At 42.1% G+C, this 16,768-nt stretch overlaps 1 protein-coding gene across 3 annotated transcripts in view; it reads left to right on the plus strand.

Moving 5' to 3' along the window:
- The first annotated feature begins 614 nt into the window (after positions 1-614).
- The window catches only part of LOC122563455 (myotubularin-related protein 9-like), a 45,204-nt gene continuing 29,050 nt past the window's right edge, over positions 615-16,768 (plus strand). Inside the window, exon 1 of one of the 3 annotated variants that reach the window (XM_043717200.1) lies at positions 615-1,297. In XM_043717200.1, the coding sequence (XP_043573135.1) occupies positions 1,026-1,297 (272 nt within the window). In that variant the 5' untranslated portion in view covers positions 615-1,025. Of the gene's footprint in view, positions 1,298-13,902; positions 13,927-16,768 lie in introns of those variants that run through there. The other 2 variants (XM_043717201.1, XM_043717202.1) reach the window with 2 other exon arrangements.

Raw genomic sequence — 16,768 nt, forward strand, 5'->3', positions numbered from 1 at the left:
CAGGGAGGGGATCGTGGCTGATGGGTTAGAAGGAGCAAGCTGTATCTCCTGGAAACAGAGCGCTGGAACCCGACAGGCAGCTGCTGGCGTGTGGGAGGGAGCCTTGTCTTTTTTTAAAGAAGAGTCACCTCAGTTTGGGGCATTTTCACATTCACTGGAAGTTTGCGCTTTACTCAAACAGATAAAGAAATGTCCGCCCTGCTTCCTCTCTCCACAGATACTGCCAGACCTGCTGAGTTTCTCCAGCACTGTCTGTTTCAGAATCAGTTGAGTTGGCCAGCTGTAAACTACTCGTTTTGAATTAAAAGCTAGGCTTTTATTATAAACAAGAGAGAGAAAGGGAATTGTTTTTCTTATTCACCCCACACTGGAACAGAATATTGTCAACATCAAAAATATTGTGAAATATTAGCCGTCCTCCATGAAGTTCTGATTGGTTGCCAGGATTTGGGAACTGGGGCTTTTTAACTGGTCAGAGAGGCTGTCAAATTGAGATCAAACTGAACTTTCTGTCCTGTAACTGTGTTTCACAGAAAATAGTTGATTTAACGCTCTAGTCCTGGGCGGGGTTATGTATTAAAATATTTAACGTTGCAGCTTTGAACCAATGAACAAAAGATGATTTCTCAGACTTGTAAAAACCATCGCACGTTTCCTTCTCGGCAGTAAGCTGGGTGTGTGTATAATGCCCGGGAATGTAGGAATCCACTGGCTGGAAGGTGGGAGGTGAGAGTGAGGAGACGCTCATTGAGGGTAATCTGCCGATTTCTACCTCCACCCCCACCCATCGACCGGGAAATGTCCGCTTCCCCCTCGGAACCAGCCATCGTAAAGCGAGAGGGACATGTTCCTGTAAACCGTTAACTCTATCCGCTAAAGGCTACAAACACACAGGCAGCTGCCAAATCACTTTCCTCCCATGAAGATATATTTTCATATTTCTGTCCATCTTATTTCGAAACCACAGCAAATCCAAGCCGCCAAATTAGGGCATTTTCAAAAACTCTTTGTTACGTTATATTCAAATGAGCTGTAGTGCAGAGTACATTCCCTTTCCGACCCCGAGTCTGCAAGAGGGTTTCTCCTCATTGTCTCTCTGTGTCTGTCTCCGGGCTATGGAGTTCTCAGAGCTCATTAAAACGTCGAAAGTTGACCATGTGCTGCTCTCTCGGCCGTTCCTGCCGCCTGTGAAAGGCACTTTGTGCATAACCAGCCACCATCTGCTGCTTTCCTCTAGGGCTGGCGACAAAGAGGAGCTTTGGCTGTTACTGAGGAATATAGATGCCGTCGAAAAGAGGTCAGTTAATGAGGAATGCTGTGAGTTGAATTTCAGCCGACGTGTACAGTAGTAAGAGTCACTGAAATATCACACCTAATGTCCGGGAAACTATTGAAATGTTATTTATTTTAAAAAGAACACTCCTTCCGCCCAAAGCGTCATTGATTTACTAATGGTAGGGGAATCAACGCTACATTAAAACTTTTCTATCAATGTGGAACCTATCAGAAATCATACCCCGAATAGTGCTATGTTAACTGAATTTTTACCAAACAGGAAGTGCACAGTGTTATTGTGAAGATCTTTCTGTTGCTTGTTTTTTTTTGTACGATTTGTAAATGCCCCCAGGGTTTTTGTATTTTAGAAATGGTGCATGTAAGACTTTAATAAGACTGGAACATAGCCCGAAGCTAAAAAACTATCTTCAAAGGACCAGATGTTGACACGAACCATTGGGTAAAATGTGTTTTGAACCACAACAATGACACAACCTTGAACACGCTGTCAGGTTTAAATGAAAATGTGCATACTCCCTCCTTGTCCCCAGTGGGTCAGTTTACTGCAGGATGAGACTTTCCACGTTAGAATGTTTCTCTGATCTCCATTTAACTGCTTCACCTTCTAAACAACCCCTGCAGAAGCAGTTCATTTGTGCTCCTGAGTTTTAACATTACCCTTCAGTCGATATGAAAGAAAGACGTGCTTTACAAATGTTGGGTTGATACCAAAGTTAAATTTTAACCAGAAATGAAACAGCTGCACGACCTTCTCGCAGGACAATAACGTGCTCTGCAGAAAAATCATACGCTTTATTTAATTTGGCTGAGGCCTGCATATGATTGTGTTATGTAAGATTTTGGGGGAAAAAGTTATATAAAGTAAAAATGAAGGGAACATCTGAAAACGTTCAAGGAACCATTAAATAAATTATGCAAAGAACATCGTCTTAAAATTTGTTTGATTTACAGAAACCAGTATGAAGTTTATCTGATGTTTAATGTACAATTTAGTGTTTGCTGGCTACTTGTTCTGTTGTACAAGAAATTATTTTCTACCTTGTTGTTCAGAAACTGACACAAATTTTCAGCACCCCACATTATCTCACTCAACATTAACACAGATATGTTTGGACAAGATTACGTTTCAATTTAAAAGCAGATCAAATTGGCAAGATTGAGCAGCACACAATTAATACACCTCCTTGGACCAGCACATTTTCAGCTCAGTGTAAATTACTGCTTTGAAACAGAACATCATTTAAACGTAACATACTTAGGAAGAAGTAACAGTTCCAGTAAAAGGCCTGTCTGTGTTGGTCATTGTATATCTGACCAAAGTGATACTTTTCTCAGGAAATAAACTATTGGTGCCAGGCGAGGTTCTAAATGTTTAATTACAGCAACTCTCTCTGGGTAGTTGTAGAATATTTAACAATAATTCAGGTGGCAGTTTAGGAATTTTAGGAATTAATTGTGCAAGGATTATAATGGTTCCATTTTTGGAAATATAAACTGAGAACATTGAATTTTGGACACTGACAGTGAAACAACCTTTTTTTAACAACTCGGACAAAAGTGGAACTGTATGGTGTTCACTTATTGACTACACTCAGTCAATTACATGTTTGGACAAGCTGGATTTGATATTTTCATGTGACAAACAGGTGCAAGGTGCCTTTGCATTAAAAAAGCTGCCTAGCATCAAGTGATTATAGATAACTTGAATTTGACACAGAACTGAGTTTGGGCAGTTACACACAGACCTCCTGAAACTTGCCAAGTAAAGACAGATCTTGCTTTCACTGTTGCTCCCTTTGGGAGTGGAAGAAACCAACATTCTACAACACTGCAAAGAACCTCTAACTCAAATTACTCAGGTCCAGTTGATCAGCTAGCAAATTAAGAACCTCTGCAATCAATAACAAAGTGATGTTATTGCCAGAAAACTGAAAGAACTGTGGAAAAATTAAGTTCATTTTACCTTTGTGATTTGGAATCTTGGTCCACTGAATTTACCTCCTTTTGACCATGTTTTCCATCTGTGATGTTTCTGCAGAACTACCTGTCATGTTTGTTCTATTTGTGAATGAATGTGCGTGCGTTTGGGTTTAAAAGGGATATCGTTTAAATTTACCTAGCAGTAATTAGTAATCCATTTTGTCACTTGTTAAAGGATAAGCTTGTTTTTAATAAATAAATTTTGTTTTCTTGTTTCTGAATGAAATCTTAGCAGGACTTATACACTTAATGGTAAGGTCCGAGGGGGTGTTGCTGAACAAAGAGACCTTGGGGTGCAGGTTCATAGCTCCTTCAAAGTAGAGTTGCAGGTAGATAGGATATTGAAGAAGGTGTTTGGTATGCTTTCCTTTATTGGTCAGAGCATTGAGTACAGGAGTTGAGAGGTCATGTTGCAGCTGTACAGGACGGTGGTTAGGCCCCTTTTGCAATATTGTGTGCAATTCTGGTCACCTTCCTATTGGAAAGATGTTGTGAAATGTGAAAGAGTTCAGAAAGGATTTACAAGGATGTTGCCAGGTTTGGAGGATTTGAGCTATGGGGAGAGGTTGAATAGGCTGGAATTGTTTTCCCTGGAGTGTCGGAGGCTGAGAGGTGACCTTATAGAGGTTTACAAAATCATGAGGGGCATGGATAGGATAAATAGACAAAGTCTTTTTCCCTGGGGTGGGGGAGTCCAGAACTAGAAGACATAAGCTTAAGGTGAGAGGGGTAAGATATAAAAGGGACCTAAGGGGCAACATTTTCACGCAGAGGGTGATGCATGTATGGAATGAGCTGCCAGAGGAAGTGGTGGAGGCTGGTACAATTGCATTATGTAAAAGGCATCTGGATGGGTATGTGAATAGGAAGGGTTTGGAGGGATATGGGCCGGGTGCTGGCAGGTGGGACTAGATTGGGTTGGGATATCTGGGTGGCATGGACGAGTTGGACCGAAGGGTCTGTTTCCATGCTGTACATCTCTATGACTCTATTTTAGCTGTGGTCAAAGTCAGGCAAATTAATCATTTCTGTGTTTCCTTTGGTTATTTATCCATTTGTCATGGCTTGTAGAATACTGGAATTTGATTACCAGTGCACGCTTTCCATTAGAGTTGTGACAGTTGATGCTTTTCTCTTTCAGGAGTTCTCAACATTTTGCTTTCAAAGCCTTCCCATGTCAAATTGTATAAATCAAGTTATTCCTTGTAAGACATTGCAAATATATTTTCACTATCAAAAAGTGTAATGTGATCAAACCCATTTATTATTTTTTATTTACTTAATGTGAAACGTGTCAGTGTGTAGATATTGATTTAATTAAAATAAGGAAGGATCTGGTCAAAGTGGACTGGAGTAGAGAGTAAATCCACATTAGAGCAATGGGTGGTGTTCAAAAAGGAATTGGGGAGAGTACAGGTCCAACAGGAAGTGGAGGAACACTAAGCCCAGAGAACCCTGGATGTTGAGGAATATTTAGGACTGGATAAAAAGGAAAAGGGAGGCATATATCAATTACAAAGGGAGCAAGTCAATGAAGGCCCTAGAGGAGTATAGAAAGGGCAGGAGAACATAAGAAAGTAATGAAATAGCAAAGAGCAGCTTGAGAAAACACTGGTGGTTAAGATTAGGGAGAATCCCAAAATATCCTATAAACATACCAAGGGGAAGAGAATAACCAGGGAGAGAGTAGGACCCATTAGGGATGAAGGGGAAAGCTGTGTGCGGATATTGGTAGAGTGTTAAGCAAGTACTTTGCATCTGTCTTTACTCAGGAAGATGGGCTGTGAGGTTCTTGAGCAGACTGATAGAGAGTAGGTTTTGGTGGAAGCTTTGACAGGTTTATAAATGGAAAAGTCCCCAGTCTGGATGAGTTGTGTCCCAGGCTGCTGTTGGAGTCAAGGGAGGAAACTACAGGTGTCAAGACCCAAGTTGTTCGTTCCTCTCTGGCCACAGTGGAGATGCCAGAGGACTGGAGGACAGCTAATGTGGTTTCACATTTCAAGAAGGGCATGAAAGATAAACAAGGGAATTACTGACCAATGAGTCCCTTATCAGTGGTAAAAACCTACGGGAGAAAATTCTGAAGGAGCAAATTAATATCCTTTTTTTCTTATTCACTTGTGGGATGTAGACATTGCTGACTGGCCTGTCCCTAAGAGAGGGAAGGTTTGATCAAGGATAATCAGCATGGGTTTGGCAGAGGGAGGATATGCCAAAAAAAAGCAGATTTAATTTTTGAGGAAGTAACCAAGTGTTTCGATGAGGGTAATGTAGTGGATGTACATAGAAGAATACAGCGCAGTACAGGCCCTTTGGCCCTCGATGTTGCGCCGATCCAAGCCCACCTAACCTATACTAACCCACTATCCTCCATATACCTATCCAATGCCCGCTTAAATGCCCATAAAGAGGGAGAGTCCACCACTGCTACTGGCAGGGCATTCCATGAACTTACGACTCGCTGAGTGAAGAACCTACCCCTAACTTCAGTCCTATATCTACCCCCCCTTAATTTAAAGCTATGCCCCCTTGTAATACCCGACTCCATACGCGGGAAAAGGTTCAACTGTCAACCCTATCTAACCCCCTAATCATCTTGTACACCTCAATCAAGTCACCCCTAAACCTTCTTTTCTCTAATGAAAACAGCCCCAAGTGTCTCAGTCTTTCCGCATACGATCTTCCTTCCATACCAGGCAACATCCTGGTAAACCTCCTCTGCACCCGTTCCAGTGCCTCCACATCCTTCCTATAGTATGGACAGCTGGAACTGACAACCGGAAGCGGCAGGTACAAATCTCTATAAATGCCGGAGGAAAGATCACAGAAGCGCTTCACAGGAGGCTCCCAAGCACTGAGGATGTCACCTAGACAGGGGATGAAACGTTTGCAACGCAAATTCCCAGCTCGGCGAACAGAACCACTACAGTGCAAAGTGTTGTTTTGTATGTTATACCATACCATACATACTGCATTAAGATAGCAGAACATAGAACATCACAGCGCAGTACAGACCTTTCGGCCCTTGATGTTACGCCTACCTGTGGAACCAATCTGAAGCCCATCTATCCTACACTATTCCATTTTCATCCACAAGTTTATCCAATTACCATTTAAATGCCCTTAAAGTTGACAAGTCTACTACTGTTGTAGTCAGGCCGTTCCATGTCCCTACTACTCTCTGAGTAAAGAAACTACCTCTGAATCTGTCCTATATCTATCACCCCTCAATTTAAAGCTATGTCCCCTCATGCTAGCCATCACCATCCGAGGAAAAAGGCTCTCACTGTCCACCCTATCTAATCCTCTGATTATTTTATATGTCTCAATTAAACCACCTCTCAACCTTTTCTCTCTAGCCTTAAGTCCCTCAGCCTTTCCTTGTAAGGCCTTCCCTCCATACCATCCTTCCTATAATGCGGTGACCAGAAAAATACGCAATACTCCAAGTGCGGCTGTACCAGAGTTTTGTACAGCTGCAGCAAGACCTCATGGCTCACCTTAGTGTAATCTGCAAATTTACTAATCCATCATTCTGCGCCCTCATCTAGGTCCTTTATAAAAATAACAAACAGTAGTGGCCCCAAATCAGATCCTTGCGGTATACCACTAGTAACTGAACTCTAGGATGAACATTTCCCATCAACCACCACCCGCTGTCTTCTTTCAATTAGCCAATTTCTGATCCAAACCGCTAAATCACCCTCAATCCCATGCCTCAATATTTTGTACAATAGCCTACCATGGGGAACCTTATCATCCCCCTTACTGAAATCCATATACACCACATCAACCAATTTACCCTCATCCACCTGTTTTGTCATCATCTCAAAGAACTCAATAAGGTTTGTGAGGCACGACCTACCCTTCACAAAACTGTGTTGACTATCCCTAATCAACTTATTCCTATCCCAATGGTTATAAATCCTATCTCTTATAACCTTTTCCAACACTTTACTCACAATCAAAGTAAGGCTCGCTGGTCTATAATTACCAGGGTTAGCTCTACTCCCCTTCTTGAACAAGGGGACAACATTTGCTATCCTCCAGTCTCTTGACACTATTCCTGTAGACAATGACCACATAAAGATCAAAGCCAAAGGCTCTGCAATCTTCTCCCTAGTTTCCCAGAGAATCCTAGGATAAATCCCATCTGGCCCAGGGGGCTTACCTATTTTCATACTTTCCAGAATTGCTAACACCTCCTCCCTGTGAACCTCAATCCCGTCTCATTTAGTAGCCTGTCTCTCAGTACTCTCTTCAACAATAATGTTTTTTTCCAGTGTGAATTCTGATGAAAAATATTCATTCAGTGCTCCCCCTACTCCTCAGATTCCACACACAACTTCCCATTGATTGGCCCTAGTCTTTCTCTAGTCATTCTTTTATTCCCGATGGACCTATAGAAAGCTTTACGGTTTTCCTTGATCCCATCCGCTAACATTTCTCAAGTCCCCTCCTGGCTCTGCTTAGGTCTCTCTTTAGGTCTTTCCTGGCTAACATGTAACTCTCAAGTAACTGAGCCTTCACATCTCATCCTAATATAAGACTTCCTCTTCCTCTTGACAAGAGATTCACCTTCTTTAGTAAACCACAGCTTCCTCGCTCGACCACTTCCTCCTTGCCTGACAGGTACATACTTATCATGGATGTGTAGTAACTGTTCCTTAAATAAGCTCCACATTTCAATTGTGCCCATCCCTGCAGTTTCCTCCCCCATCCTATGCATCTTGAATCTTGCCTAATAGTATCACAATTGCCTTTCCCCCAGCAATAACTCTTGCTCTGTGTTATATACCTATTCCTTTCCATCACTAAATTAAACGTAACCAAATTGTGGTCACTATCACCAAAGTGCTCACCTACCTCCAAATCTAACACATAGTTGGGTTCATTACCCAGTACCAAATCCAATGTGGCATTGCCCTTGTTGGCCTGTCTACATACTGTGTCAGGAAACCCTCCTGCACACATTGGACAAAAACTGACCCATCTAAACAGAGTGCAGAATACAGTGTTAGAGCCACAGAGAAGGCGCAGAAAGAGAGATCAAAAATAATATTTGAAAGATCCATGCAAAGGTCTGATAACAGCAAGAAAGAAGCAGTTCTCGAACCTGTTCATATGCGTGCTGCCAGACCCGCTGAATTTCTCCAGTTATTTGTTCTTGTCTCTGATTTCCAGCAACTGCAGGTTTTTGTTTTATTTCACTGGGTTGAAAGTAGCTGTTCCCTTGGTTGAAAAGCCAGTAAACAAGGGACACACTTCTAAGGTGAAGGACAGGAGGTTTAGAGGGGATTTGAGGAAAAGTATTTTCACCCAGAGGCTGGTGGCAATCTAGAATGCACCAGCTGGGAGGGGAGTTGAGGTGGGAAACCTTGCAGCCTTTAAAGAGTACTTGGATGAGCACCTGAAATGCCATAACATTCAAGGCTGTGGGCCTAGTGTGGGAAAGTGGAACTAGTGTAGATTTAATGTAGTTTGGGCAGTACAGATTCAATGGATCAAAGGGTCTCTTCTATATTGAATTATTTAAAGATTTACCATTAATGGGACTGTGTCTGCAATCCTTACACCAACACCCACAGCTATGTTGTACATGATATGATCTGCATCCCAGCTACCTGTCTCCTACTCACTCATGGTGGTTGTCTTGATAGACAACTCAGGGCCAGTGAAATTCATGTGTCTCTCGTGGGAACTGGCTAGAAGTTGACAGTATTTTCAATTTATTTCTTTATGAAGTATAGGCTCCCAAATGAGAGTGAGCTGCCTTCATGAAAATGCATGTGCTGTGGCTCGACCCACAATGCCTTTGGGGAGGGAATTCCAGAATTTTGACGTAGCAACTGTGAAGGAACAGGGATATATTTCCAAGTCAGGATGATGAGTGGCTTGGAGGGGAACTTGCAGGTGACGGTGTTCCCTCGTACCTGCTGCCCTTCTCCTTCTAGATGGTTGAGGGTGCAGGTTTGGAAGATGGTGTTGAAGGAGCCTTGCTGAATAGCTATAACATATCTTGTAGATGGTGCACATTGTTCTTCAGGGTGCCCATGGTGAAGGGAGTGAATATTGAAGTAATGGAAAGGGTGCAAATCAAGTGGCATTTTCTCCTTAATGGTATCAAGCATCTTGAGTGTTGCGGGAATTGCACCCATTCCAGGAAAATAGGAAGTGTTTCATCATCATATAGCAATGCTTGTAGATGGTGGAATGGTGAGATATGTTACGCACTTCAGAATTCATAATTTCTCACCTGCTCTTGTAGCTACTGTATTTATGTAGCTGGAGCAAGTTGAGTTTCTGGTCAATGATAAACCTATGATGCTGATATTGGGGGATGCAGTGAGGATGATGTGATAATATGACTGATTCAGGTTGTGATGCTTAGATTCCTATTTGTTGGAGATGGTCATTGCTCAAATCTATTGGATTTAATCTCCCATGTATGTTATGTTATGTTTTAAAGTGCATATCTGTTCACTGTTGGTTTAATCAGCATTTCACATCTTGCAGCGACATCGTTAACATCAAAAGTCACTGAAAACAAACATGATCTGTATTTAGAGATTTAGTGAGACCAGTTGATCAGGAATTGTATTGTCTGGAATCAGATCTGTATGGAACTCAAACAGAATCCCAGGCACTTCAGGGTCAATCCTTTAGAGTGGAAATTGAAAAATGTTTCAAACAGATTGAGCTTAAAAGTTTTTTTTATAGTTATAAAATTATTTAATATTTAATGTAATTCGTGGTTTGTTATGGCTTTGTTTAGTATGAGGTGTACGCATCATCCACTCAATATTTCATTGTGATAGTGTCAATACAGAAAGTATGAGTCTAGTTTCTGTAATCTTAGAATCAGTCCAAACTTCTGACAAAGGATTAAATTCAAGTGGGACCTGACAAGGTTGTACCTTATTGGCTGCCTCTCTCCAAATTCCACTCAGCTGTCATTTTCTCAGGGAATGTAAGCGTCACAGACACAAGCATAGTCAGCAACAAGCAATTGAACTACTCTCTGTCACATCAGATGTTGAACAAATAAGTAATTCTTCTTGATTCAAAATGACTGACCTTGTATCCTCCACGTTCCATAAGCTCCATCTGAAATCCTGCCTCTCATTTCCCAAACATTATGACATAGCAGTCACCCCGGTACTTACCAATGTTATCAAATGAAAACTTTCATCTGCATGTTTCATACCCTCACCATTGCCTACCTTTGTAATTTTCTTGAGATTTACAACTCCTCACAAATCTGTATCCACTGTCTTTGCCTTTCGTGGTAGAGAAGCCAGATGTCTGGATGGGTATATGAATAGGAAGGGTTTGGAGGAATATGGGCTGGTTGCTGGCAAGTGGGACTAGATTGGGTTGGGATATCTCGTCGCCATGGATGAGTTGGACCGAAGGGTCTGTTTATGTGCTGTACGTCTCTTTGACTCTATGACATGCTCCTCATTACAGCGACTGTAATAGCAGTTAGTTGGCTAGCTTCCTGAGGCCTGTCCAGTGTGAAGCAGGTTAAGATTTAAACAATATTTGAAACAAAACAAAATCAAATTTCTCATGCCTTTCCAGTCCAAGCAGATGTCCCCAAACAGGAAGAACTCTCAATATAATGTTCCATTCAAGTTGGATTTACTGCCAACTGATCAGAAAGAACTGGTGGTGCCACAGCAATGAACAGGAAGGAGATAGGTGAAATGTTTTCCCCAAGGCTAGGTCAGCCATTGATTGGGAGATGTTCGCGGTATATGGAAAAGATGAGTCGTAATAAAACAAAATGGTCACCTTAAAACAATTCTGTGGTTCCTTTGAAAAGCCACATAACATCTGTTGTGTGGGCTCTGTTGTTCTGAAACCACTTGCTGGGTTGTTGTCCTCTGACAGTATGACATTCATCATATCTGCACTTTCAATTTTGCAGCTGAAAATGCGATACCAGGAACGAGTTATAATAAAAAGATGTTAACAGCTAAAAGTGTACATAAGGAGAGAGCTTAAACAGCAACATGTATTTGAGAAGAACAATCAGAATTAATCACAATGTGAGCCATTTCGACAAATGTGATCTTTTTTAAGAAAATGGTGCCACAAAGGGGCATAATAAACTAGGAAATTGGAACAGGAGGAAACAGTTCATAGAGCACAGAATAGTACAAACAGTACAGGCCCTTCAGCCCTTGATGTTGTTCAGTTCCTAACCCTAACCCAGCTGTTCAACCAGATCACAGCTGACATGCCCACTAACTACACCTTCCTGCACTCTTCCCAATGTCCTTAATACATTTAACCCAGGAATCTATTGACCTCAGTCTTGAATATACTCAATGACTAAGCATCTATATCTCCTCAAAGTGGAGAAATTCAATGATCAACAATTCTCTAAATGGAGATACCTAATGGTAGGGACCCTCTATTTCCTTCGGCTGATTTGCTCATTTTATGAAAAATGTCACAATCCACCTGACCTTTCTTTTAATCCCTTCATGGCATGTAAGGGTTACTAGCTAGGCCAGTATTTATTACCCATTCCTAAGAATCAACCACCTTGCTGTGGGTCTGGAGTCACATATAGGCCAGATCAGGTAAGGATGGAAGTTTCCTTCCCTGAGAGACATTAGTGAACCAGATGGGTTTTTAGCATAATCCACAATGGTTTTATGGTCTTCATTAAGCTATTAATTCCAGGTTTTAATGACATTCAAATTCCACCAACTGCTGGGCTGGGATTTGAACCCCAGTCCCCAGAATATTACCTGGGTCTCTGGATTAATTGTATGGCAATAATACCCCACTTTGAGGGGAGGGCTACTAGCCAATCAGGGTCAGAGAGCCATGACCCAGAGACAGATAGGATTTAATTCTTTTACTATTAATCCTACCTTTACTACTAATTCAGCAAAATAATGTTTTCTTCTTAAGAGCAGCATCATAAAGCAAATCCAGGACAAGAGTAGATTCTGTATTCCATCAAGTATGTCCCCATAAATAATGTTAGCTACTCCATTAAATATTAGTCTCGGTGCCACTTGAATTCATCCATGCTATTGACTGCCAGTGGATGTCTCTTGCCAGCTGCTCCCTGTGTGAGTTCCCCCTGTCTGTAGTCTGTCGACAGGATATCACCTACTTCTATGCAATTCATCTCACTCCAGGTGACTGGTTGGCAATTTACTAAAGTTATGAAACAGCCATCTCACTTGCTCTGATGTAGTTTGCTTTACATTAAATCAGAGAGCTTGTTTCAATTCTCAGCTGTCACTCAGAGGAATTTATATCATTTACAAGAAGACTATTATGTTGTCGAGAGAGACAATCTGCTCTGTAGACAGAAATGTAATTATAGAAATGTTGGTACTTTTAAATTTTTGTCTGTTTTTGCAAAGAGGTAACTGTGGTCATTGCAATATGTATTGTCAGCAAAAACATGGTGGAGACATCCACTGTGGTTTCAAAACAAATATAGCTTGTTTTGTCTTGGACTCTTTGGCTTCTCTTCAGTTACACTGTGAGGCTCACGTTTTGCTGGATCTCTATCAATGCCACATTGCACCAGAAGGATGGGGCCAGAATGTATTTTCCCTTTGGTGTTTAAACGGGACCATAGGAATATGGCTAGGACCAGTAATTTGCCAAGGGGAGGAATGTCCATTCAGACCACATTCTGACACTGATCATCACACCCTGAACTGAAAAGTTGCTTTAAAATAATTTGAATGTGTTCGCAAGGTCTCAGTGTCATAAAGTTACTATATTCACATCTCCAAGCACATTTGTCATGTGAAGAACAGAATAATTGACTTGGAAAATATTTGGGAAGAATCTCCCCAGCTCCTGAAAGATGTGGACAATGATGTGGAAGCTGGGAGGATCATGTGAGATAGCGAATGAGAAGCTTCACAACATTGAGATCAAAAATTCCCATTTTCCAACCAAATGTTGAACGGTGAGATGGGATATTCTCACAAGGTAGTGGTGAGAGAACTCTACGTTTCTGAACATTACATACAATGTCATTTCTCCTTGCTAATATGCAGTTTCCCATGTTTCCCTCTGCCACCCAAATCTCTGCCATCAGAAACTAGATAGAGACAAGTTTCCCCCCTGCCCCCCCCGATTGTAATCCAAATGGAGACAATTCCCGACACGAAGGTTTGAGTGGGCTCCTGGAGACTCTAGTTCACCTGTTACCCCTCCAGACCTCCATCAGTCACCAGTGTCTCAGGGCGCACTCCATGGGCAGTGACCGCACACCCTCACTATATCGTTGCTTATAAAAATACAAAGCTAAAGTCTTCAAACCTGCACGAAGCAAATGGCCGAAGGGAATTTCTGGCCTCCCACCACAGTGATTGGTTAATAAAGGTAAAGGGATTGTTTTGGGGGATTCTGTGGAAGAAGCTGCAAATAAAAGGAAACAAGAAACTAAAGCATTCGAGCCTGGATGGATGAGATACTTCACTGGAATAACCTTTTCTATTTGGGCATCATCAGGGAAAATGTGAAGAAATATTTGATGAGGTCTTCATTACCCAAGACATCTCTAGCAACTTGAGCTGCACTCAGCAGGTTTACTATTGGTATCGTGCACAAACAGAGAAACTGGTTGATGATCAGCCATGAGCTAAAATAGTGGTGCAGGTATGTTGAGCAGAATAGACTATTTCTACTTCCGTGCTCTTGTTCCTATAAAATTCATTGTTTTCTGCAATTCTATGTCAAAAATTCACCAGAAATGCACAGGAAACAAAAGGGAGTTAAATGTGGGTGGGGTTCTTTGTAACTGTTTGATTTTTAGATGTGGAATTGCTTGATACTGCTTATAGTTTCTGTTCTGCTTTGTCGAAAATACACCCCCGTGTCAATGAAAGTAAAACAGAGACAGCGAGATTAGGTTTTGGAAATCTGTATGAAGTTCACTCACTGCAGTAGTGTCAACATGCCTGATGATGAAATTCCATCTATAGGGGTTAAAGGTGGTTAATTCCTTCCTTTCATTAATATTCAAAAGTCTAATGTCTGAAACATAAAATTCTTCCCCAGTTGAAAATATAAGATGAAAACTGCACAAAATAGAAATGCATTGGACATGTGGAAATGACCTTCTGGAGTATTTAATTCATATTTATTTCCAGTGTGTCAAGGAAATCGTTGTGTCAAACAACCAAATAAATTGTGCAAAGGGAGCATTCCCTGTGGGTCCCAGACCCAACCATTAATATTGCAAACCTTGTGCACATGGGCCTCTCAAATTAAAGATCATGTACAAACTCAGGCACACACAGCTGTGACACTGACACTAAGATGTTTGGCTATATGAAATGGTTTGGGATACAGCATTGTTTAAACAATGTTTTGGACCTTTCAATGATTAACTGATGGTTAAACCTTATGAAAAATGAGGACAGCATTGTTTGCTTTTCAAAGTTTACATTACATGAATGAATAATTGTCAAATATTGTTATAATGAAGGGATCATTTTATTTCATGAAATTATCACCAATCAGCAAATGTACAGTAACCAAGGATGAGCATCGGGGCTAGTCAAATTCTTCATGACTGTTAATTGTTCTTAGTCAGGAATCACTTACAGACCAATGTTGGCTGGGTTGGTTTAGATACAGGAAATCTTCTTGAGCTAGTGACAGCGTTCCAGGGTAACTAGAACACTCAGGTGTTGGAATAACAGGAAGTTAGAATGCGCAACTCGGAAGGCCTGGATAAAAAGCTGAAACCTATAGCTGCCTTTAGCCAGTCCTGTTCTACTGAGAGGGGGGAGAAGGATCACAGATTAACTGGGACCTGATCTCTCCTCAACAGCTGGATTTCCTGCTGCCCTTAAAGTGATCTCTACTCATCCTAAGCAAGATGAGTTTGTGTAGGAGGTACTGATGCCCCAAGTCCTCTCCTCTGCCCTGAAGGTCTTTCACCTCTCTTCTCCATTGCCGTGGAGCTGGGGTGGGTGGGGGGATTAGTGATGGAGGCTTCTGCAGCCATGCCCCATCAGCACTCTGGGACTACACTGGGTAAGTTCAAAGCTAATGGTCTCTTCACTATGTGGAAGCTTTGGAAACGGTTCAGAGGACATTTACTAGGATGTTGCCTGGTATGGAGGGAAGGTCTTATGAGGAAAGGCTGAGGGATTTGAGGCTGTTTTCATTAGAAGTAGGTCGAAAGGTGACTTAATAGAGACATATAATCAGAGGGTGAGAAAGGGTGGACAGTGAAAGCTTCTTTCCTCAGATGGTGATGGCTAGCACGAGGGGGCATAGCTTTAAATTGAGGGGTGCTAAATATAGGACAGATGTCAGAGGTAGTTTCTTTACTCAGAGAGTAGTAGGGGTGTGGAACACACTGCCTGCAATTGTGGTAGACTCGCCAACTTTAAGGGCATTTAAATGGTCATTGGATAGACATATGGATAATAATGTAGTAATGTAGGTTAGATGGGCTTCAGATTGATTAGATTAGATTACATTACAGTGTGGAAACAGGCCCTTCGGCCCAACAAGTCCACACCGACCCGCCGAAGCGAAACCCACCCATACCCCTACATTTACCCCTTACCTAACACTACGGGCAATTTAGTATGGCCAATTCACCTGACCCTGCACATCTTTGGACTGTGAGAGGAAACCGGAGCACCCGGAGGAAACCCACGCAGACACGGGGAGAACGTGCAAACTCCACACAGTCAGTCGCCTGAGGCGGGAATTGAACCCAGGTCTCAGGCGCTGTGAGGCAGCAGTGCTAACCACTGTGCCACCGTGCCGCCCACAGGTCGTTGCAACATCAAGGGCTGAAGGGCCTGTACTGCGCTGTAATGTTCTATGTTCTCTGAATATAAAGTGTGGGATCTTAGCAATCCAGGTTTAGACCTTGAGCTCAGCTGCAGCAGGCAGTTTGAGAAATGTGTTTTCCAGTTACCTGAGACAGTTATAACTCCCAGTCCGGGAGGGGACTCCTTTCTGACTAATAGACCCAAGGGGGACCCTTTATGCTGATAAACCCCCAGTGGGGACTGTCCCTATAACTCAGCACTTACAACATTTACCACGATGTTATAAGGAGAGATTCTGCAGTCAGAGGTACAGACAGACGTTTCTGTGGCCAGCAGAGAAAAAGCAGAATGGTGTGTTGTTTCCCTGGTGCCAGGATCAAGGATGTCTCAGAGAGGGTGCAGAATGTTCTCACGGGGGAGAGGGGCCAGCAGGAGGTCATTGTCCACATTGGAACCAACGACATTGGAAGGGAAAAAGTTGAGACTCTGAAGGGTGATTACAGAGAGTTAGGTAGAAATTTAAAAAGTTGGTCGTCAAGAGTAGTAATATCTGGATTACTCCCAGTGCTACGAGCATGGAGGGCAGGAATAGGAGGATAGAGCAGATGAATGCATGGCTGAGGAGCTGGTGTATGGGAGAAGGATTCACATTTTTGGATCATTGGAATCTCTTTTGGGGTAGAGGTGACCTGTACAAGAAG

Source organism: Chiloscyllium plagiosum, chromosome 27 (assembly GCF_004010195.1).
Source record: "Chiloscyllium plagiosum isolate BGI_BamShark_2017 chromosome 27, ASM401019v2, whole genome shotgun sequence".
NCBI classification, from domain to species: Eukaryota; Metazoa; Chordata; class Chondrichthyes; order Orectolobiformes; family Hemiscylliidae; genus Chiloscyllium; species Chiloscyllium plagiosum.